Source organism: Lolium perenne, chromosome 2, assembly GCF_019359855.2.
Source record: "Lolium perenne isolate Kyuss_39 chromosome 2, Kyuss_2.0, whole genome shotgun sequence".
Lineage (NCBI taxonomy): Eukaryota > Viridiplantae > Streptophyta > Magnoliopsida > Poales > Poaceae > Lolium > Lolium perenne.
The window spans coordinates 302,362,484-302,370,148 of NC_067245.2; the positions used below are offsets into that span (position 1 = coordinate 302,362,484).

Consider the following 7,665-nt stretch of genomic DNA (forward strand, 5'->3'; position numbering starts at 1 on the left):
CATCGACGACAATCACCTCCCCACCATCCTTGGGCTCATGTCGGAGACGAGCCGCCGCTTAGCGAAGAAGGCCAAGGAGTGGCGCCTGGTGACGATGAGTGAGGCCGCCACGGCAAAGGGCTCCGGTGAGCATCCGGAGCAGAATTTTGGTACGTAGTTTGTCGTGGCAAATTCGAGTCGCTTTGTATATATGCACTGCTGTCGGATGGAATGCATATTCTATCTGGTCTACAAACTGCAGACGCTTTTTTCGGTCCTCAAATCGCGAATTCTTCGGTCTGCAAACATGTATATGCGGTTTGCGATTTTAGAGGTATGCTAGAGATGCTCTATGATTGCAATTTCCACAGCCGCACGACCCTGTTGTTTGGTTTGCACTAAATTTTCAATGATTTTACGGACTAGTCCAATGATGATTTCTATTTTCTAGGTGTGTTTGATTTCTACCCAGGTTTGCCCTACCAAATATTTGGATATACAGAACTTCGGTTTGTGGATTTTCTTGACCATGATTTGGACTAACACTGGTAGAAAAACGAACGGTGAAGTCACATCCGCATGCCAAAGCTTTGCCAACTATCCAAAGCATAAACCATGGTTTATGCGTCCATCCATCACTGCGACTAGAGTAGCTTGCGGAATGACAAATGAGTAGGCGGCAGTTGCACGAATGCGCCGGTGACTGCAGTCAGAGAGATGAATTAATGTTAGCAAGGAGAGGGTGAGCATGCAAGCTAATTTTGTAGGCAAAATGCACCGAAAGCGTACCTTAGAAGTAGTAGCCACTACAGATTAACGAACGACAAACAGATAATCAATCGCGACCCTAAGCTTATCCGTTGCTGCCCTCCTGCAGTGCGCACCTAGCTCCTCACTGCAATCGAGTAACGCAAGGTACCTGAGCGAAGGTGGGAGGCCCATGTCTGGCAGCCTTGTGATGCTCTTACAATCCTTGATATATAGCCTCTTGAGGGAGGTCAGGCTATGTAGGTTTGCAGGAAGTGATAAGAGATTCGGGCATGACGAAAATTCAAGTTCTTGGAGGGAGGTTAGAGGCTGTAACGCTCTTTCTTGCTCCTCTGTTAGGCTCACCATGATCTCTGGCTGTTCACCCAACTGAGGACCGAACTGTAGGCATCTTAGAGATGTGAGCTGTTTGCACAAGGGCACGGATAGGACAGAAGCGTCAGAAATCTCAAGAGCTTCCAGTCCAGACCAGATCTCAGAGGCCCCCTGCTGGTGAGGCACAAGCTCCAAAAAGGAACCTACCCCGAGGGAGCTAAATACTTTCAGAGATGTCAGGTTTCTACAGAACTGGAGGCCCTCGATTGATGCAATTGAGATGCAGTTTCCAATTTCCAGCTCTTTCAGTGCCCTGCAGCATCCCAGCTGTAAAGACGTCAATGTTGGACTCTCCTTTATTGCTAATCTGGTGATGGTGGGGAGGCAGGTCAGGAGACCGGACTGCACCCCATCTGTGAGCTTCTCGATCACAATTTTTTCAAGTGACGGGGGAAGCAGCTGAATTCGATTACCAGTCTGTTCTTGCTCCTGCAGTTTGTGCTCCCATGCACAAGACAGCTCGGGATTCATCACCATATGCAAAAATCGAAGGGAGGTGAGGAATTGCAAGCCATCAAGTACAGCCAGATGTTCACACCCTAAGATATGCAGCTCCTCTAGGGCAATACATGGATGCAGCTGTAGATACTTTAGATAAGGGCTATTTACTAGACTTAACTTTTTGAGGTAGAGTAGACCTTCAGGAACGAAGGACCCCAAGTTTTCTGGGAGTTGAAGGTCTTCAAGTGATGGTGGGAGTAATCCAGCTTCCATGCTACCATCATCTTTCCTTTCACCCATGTGACCCACCAAAGATGAGACCAGCTTGGGGCAACCATCAAGGACTAGCACCGCAAGAGAGGTGAATCTTAGGAAGTCTCTCTTACCCCCACAGAACTCCAGATCTGGACTCTGCTCAATATATAAATTCTTGAGAGAACATAAGAGATTATATGGCACTTTCAATTGATGTTCATCTTGGGATAATGTCATCACTCCTGAAACCAAACTGCTGGTCCCTTCGGTTTCTGTAGGTTCACTGATTGATAGAAACTTTACCGCCGGACAGTCATTTAATAGCAAACTCTCAAGGGACTGTGTTTGTGAAAGCATTTGGGTTAGCCAGCTCCCTGTTATGCCGCATGTGCTGATGACGAGCGATTTGAGTGATGGTAGCAGAAGGCTTCTTGTAGACCTACTGTTTTCCTGGACAACCTCTGACATAATGCTTGACTTGGCCAGATTTGGGCAGTTATGTATACTTAAATACTCTAAGGCGGTGAGCTGGCTGAAAGCTTCACTTGAAATAGATACCAGATTTAGACAATTTTTTATCTCCAACGATGTTATGCGCCTAAGATTATGGAATGCCAAGATACGGTCATCCAGCATATTCAACTCATTAGATTCGATACTGAACCGTCCCCACTTTATACTCATTTCTGGAACTGTTGGAACTCCCCTGATGGACAACTCAGAAATCAGAGCAGAAGGCGGGAGAGGATGTGAGACTTTCAAACAAGGGCAATCATGGATGGTGAGTGTACGGAGACTAGGTAACCATCTCTTTTGATCTCCTTGAGACGGTAAAAATTGCAGAGACGGAGAAGCTGTTAGACTGCCACAAATTTCCAGGTTGGGCATTTTAATCAACATTAACTTCTCCAAAGAAGGCACTACCAACTCTCTCACAACATGTAGATCCATCAACTCCAACTTCTTAAGGGCCACCATTTCTCTCAGTGGAAGCAACTCCCACTTGCTGCAACATCATTTATCAAAGTAAGTGCCTAAGAATTCGCAAATGTATTGAACAGGAATTAAAAAATAGAGAACAAAATTATACATTATTTGAGGACAATTATAGATGGAGAGTTTCTTGAGAGACGGAAACCATGACTTCTGCTCAGCGTCGAAAGAAGAGTAACTCTGGAAAAGTGTGAACTCATTCAGTTGAGGGCAGTTCTTAATCATTAAAACCTTTAGATGGGAAGTCAATTCCATTCCATAAGAACCAATACATTTTTCCAATTTTGGCATATCGGTCAAGATCAACTCTTCCAAAGAAGGAACCGAGATTTCCATTACATTCAACATCTTGATCAATGTCAGCTTTCTGAGGAAAGGCATTTCAAGAATTGGAAGATTTCGCCATTCCCTGCAATTCTCTAGATGAAGTATCTCAAGTGAGATAATTGAGAAAGTACTGGAAAGCCAGGTTGGCGAGGTACCGCCATATCCAGTTATTTTAAGAGTTTTGAGGTTCTGATGTGGTTGAAGACCTTCAAGCACATCCTTTGCTGCCTCAGGTTGAAGGCTCATGCTGCTATCCTCCCATGACAAGGACAATGTTTTTAGATACTCTTTGTCTATAAGGCTGCTCCCCCTCGCCTCTTCTTCAGTCTTCACATTTTCAAGTTGAGAAATTTCAAGTAATACAAGCTCATTCATGGACTCAAGTTGTCCTATCCCAAAACTGCCAACATTTTGAACCTTAAATTTTAATTCCTGTAGAGTGGTGATGTTGCTAACACAAGCTATTGCGTGGTGCACTTTCTCATGAGCAATAAGATGGCGCAGATAAATGAGATTATTCATACCAGTAGGTACTTCAAACATTCTGAAAATGCCCACATCCAATACTTGAAGATGATAACATCTTGTCAAAGGTTGACCAGCAAACTGCTTGAGATGGAGTCCGGATACTGATACATAACGAAGATGGCATGGACTTACGAAATTGTTTATAGAGCTTATGTCAGCATGCATCACACTTAGGAGCCGTAAACATTTTGCCTCCTTGCACAAAGTACGCAAGGACTCTAAGAAATTTTCAGTGCTTTCCCCAAACAACATCAAAGTCCTCAATTTGTGCCAAGACCTAACCTTTTGTATGACTTTGTCAAACTTCTCATTGGGACCATGGACATCTTTATCTTTAAAAGCAGGAGTTATGATTGATAAATGGCGAACAGTTGGGCGAATTTCCTTGGATTTCAATCCATGTATGGTAGCACACTCGTTTAATGAAACGTTCACTGCCAATTCATGCATTAGGTCATGCATAACATAGTGTGAGCCAACCTTTTGGAAGAAACCCAAATCCACTAATCTATCCAAATATTGATTCCCTGTTTCCTCCAACCTCATGGTAGGGTCTTGACACCGCACAAAATTTTGTGATATCCAAGCATGGACCAATTTTTCACCATAAAATTTGTAGTCCTCTGGAAACAAAGAGCAGTATGAGAAACAACGCTGAAGGTGGACTGGTAGATAATCATAACTGAGCTTCAAGATTGGTAAAATGTCATCAGCATCTTCTTGAAGAGATTTCCATTTGTCCTGAACTGTCCTCCAATGCTTATAGCTAACACTTGTGTTCAAAAGTGCACCAACACTTTGTGCAGCTAGTGGGCATCCCTTTAGTGCTTTAGCAATCTGTTTGCCAACAGATTGCAAACTAGGATGACCCTCGTAGTTCTCATTACCAAATGCATATGCCTTGAATAAAAGCCAAAACTCCTGTTCATCAAGACCGTTCAATTCAACTTCAGTCATTGTTCCTAGCAATTTTGCAACAGATTTTCTTCTGGTTGTTGCTAAAATCATGCAGCCAGTTACTTGACTACGTCTCAATGGGGCTAACAGTTCATCCCATCCCCTCCTGTCCCTGTCTTCCCACACATCATCTAATACAAGTAGAAATCTTTGATTTCCGATGTACTTCAAAAGGATCTCCTGTAGTACATTGAAATTGCTTATATTTTCATACTCTCGTCTATCTTTACAGACATGTTCTAGTATCTCAAGTGTAATCCTTCTTTCACTGAAGTCCGTGGATACACAAACCCACATTTGCAATTCGAAATGACCTGAAACTCTTTCATCACTATATACATATCTAGCAAGTGTCGTCTTCCCAACACCACCAATGCCAACCACTGGCAAAACATTCAGATCATTAGATCCCCTGTTTATCAACAACTCTATTATCCTGTCTCTCTCTGCATCCCTCCCATATACCTTCCTTTCAATTGGAACAGAGGTTGTCATGCGGGCATTCCTGGCAATAATCTGACTCTGACTTGGTGTTGCAATGGGGTGAGCGATCGCAAGCTGAAGAACTCTTTGTACAGAATCGCCAATAGTGCATAAATGATTCACTATTATATTGATCCTCTTAGAAATGTCATCTTTAACCTCAAAAGTTATGATTGTGCTATGAGCTGGCCCCTCGTTTTCACGTTTCCTTTTTCTGTCACATGATGCCCAACTAGTTATTTGACTTGTGGCATTGTATACCAATTCAAAAGCGGAAGATGGAGCGGATGATGATGCATGGCTTCCCTCAGGATTAGAACCATTCCCTGCATAAAAAAAAGTTATTTGGGGACAAGCAAACAAAAGCACTTAAGCAAAAGAAGATATTATCATGTAACTGCTAATCTGCTAATAATTCACAAAAGTTACATAGTGTACAGGACTCCTTTACTTTTCTCGTAAACATATAACAAAAAATGAATCGTTGAAAAGAGATGATATCTAAGCAAGAGATAACTGAGAAGCCGTGCCTAACTGCCAATTATATGAAGCTGCTCTTGGTTGCACAGCAAACTATAGGCCAAGTAGTGGTCATAATCACATCAATATAAAAGAAGCTGAAAGCAACATAGATGGAAGACAAGTGAAGCACCTTGTTCGATCTGTTGCTGGATCCGGTGGTAGTCGAGCTCGTCCATCACGTCCTCTGAGTCATAGATCAGCTCTTTGAGATCATCCAGTGAGCGGGCCAGAGGCTTGTTGTCAATCCTCCTTCCCTCAGCAGCAGCAAGAACCATCTCCACTTTCCTCATCTCAAACTTGAGCTTCTCCACATCTTCAGCAAGCCCGACTTCACGAGTCCAGGCTTCCATCTGTCCAGTGAAGAAGCTGCCGAGGATGCTTTGCACCATCCATCCTATTGCTGCGTCAACTACCGTGCCAAGAAACCCCGCCATCTCCCTAAGGCAGCACGGCAACGGCAGGAGCAAAAGCGGGCCTTGCAGAGGGGAGAAACAAAACAGATGGATCAGAAGGGAAGCAACTGGGAAGGCAGGCAGCAAATGGGAAGCATCAAAGTACGCACCAAAACAAGCTAACTTTGCCAAGTAGCACTAGGATCCCTTCAAGCTTCGGCAGACGCACAGGCCCTTCTCATGGCAGCTGGAAGCAGGCCCGCACAGCCGTGGAAGTGTGGATGCCCTTGGGTCAGGTATTGGCTCCGCAATGAACTATTGTATGGCTGTGCAACGAACTCCTCTTGACCACTGAACAAAACGTAGCTGTCAGCTTCCAAGTGCAGTGTACTTTCTTGGAAACTGAGCTGCTAACAAACAACACATTCGCTTGGTCTACGGACATGAACGGGTAATCTGGCCAAGGAGGCAACATGTGGTACAAAATCACCAGAGACTTTTGTTACCTGTGTGCTGCGGACCAGTGAGGGCAAGATGAGCCCGCCGAGATGCTGGCATGATGATCGCCGAAGTTTTCGGGTGCGGCATTTCGTCGAACACGCCCAGGGCGGTGGCCTGGACCGGGTCGGTACAAGCGAACATGCGCGCACTTCTGAACGCGAGGTAGACGGGCGCTCCCCTGTCCATGAGGTGAAGGTCGGGCGGTGGATTCTGATGCGGCTGCCGGCGACGCAGAAAAAACAAAAGTTTGACGGGGGAATGAGTATGGAGTGGTGGCGCCAACCCGAGGCCATGATGGCTGATCGAATGCAGTTTGCAGAGCAGTACCACCCCCTTGTTGGTGAGTTTGGACTGAATTTGAACGATTTTCCTTACAGTCCCATTACCAGTCTTAGCGTGTGTTTGGTTTCTGGCCAAGGTTTGCCCTACAAAATATATGGAGAGTAAAATATATGGCAAGTACTCCAACTTGTCGGCGGGGTTCAAGTACATCACCGTACTCAAAGAATACCAAGTTACGGTCACCAAATACACTTAACGTGTGCAGAGACGGTCACTGGTAAGAGGAGCTAGCAGTATTTGCTTACGTGGGATGCACGGAACCCACATGTCAGCCCCAGTTGTTGTTTATTTTGCCAAAATAACGGTAAGGCTTGTTTTCTTCCAACACAAATATCCCTCCCCAGTCCTAGAAAAGCAGAGCAGCAGTCTCCTGCGCCGCCCCGGACCCCCTTCCCCAACAAGCCACAACCTGCTCCTTCCCCGACCACATCACGCGGGCGTCCCGTACTCTGCCTGCTGCACCTAGTCCGCCTCCCGCGCGGCGGCGGCCGCCGCCGCCTAGTACCCGAGAGAAAGTCCGCCGCCCCCATCCTGGCCTCCTGCAGCGCTGCTGCCCAAGCCCATGCCGGCACAACGAGGCCCCGTGCTACGACGCCGTCGCCTCGAGGCTAGATTCCCATCTCTTTACTTGCCTGCAGGCCCCTCCCTGTCGCCGCACGGGCGGCCACTGCCGGCCAAGTTCGCTGCTCCTCCTCCTCCCCGAGGTATCCCCGCTCTGCTGCCGCGTGGTTCGCCTCCGAACTAGAGCTCTGCGACGTTTCCGACGAACTGCTGCGGCACGTCGACGACGCTCGGTCGCATT

At 46.2% G+C, this 7,665-nt stretch overlaps 1 protein-coding gene across 1 annotated transcript; it reads right to left on the reverse strand.

The window, feature by feature from the left end:
- Window positions 1-476: 476 nt before the first annotated feature.
- Window positions 477-6,413, reverse strand: LOC127337045 (disease resistance protein RGA2-like). The gene is made up of 5 exons (XM_051363933.2): window positions 6,191-6,413; window positions 5,759-6,103; window positions 2,909-5,432; window positions 769-2,824; window positions 477-682 (listed from the first exon to the last, which is right to left on the reverse strand). The coding sequence occupies exons 2-4, from the start codon at window positions 6,060-6,062 to the stop codon at window positions 793-795; spliced, it is 4,860 nt and encodes a 1,619-aa protein (XP_051219893.1). The 5' UTR covers window positions 6,063-6,103; window positions 6,191-6,413; the 3' UTR covers window positions 477-682; window positions 769-792.
- Window positions 6,414-7,665: the final 1,252 nt, after the last annotated feature.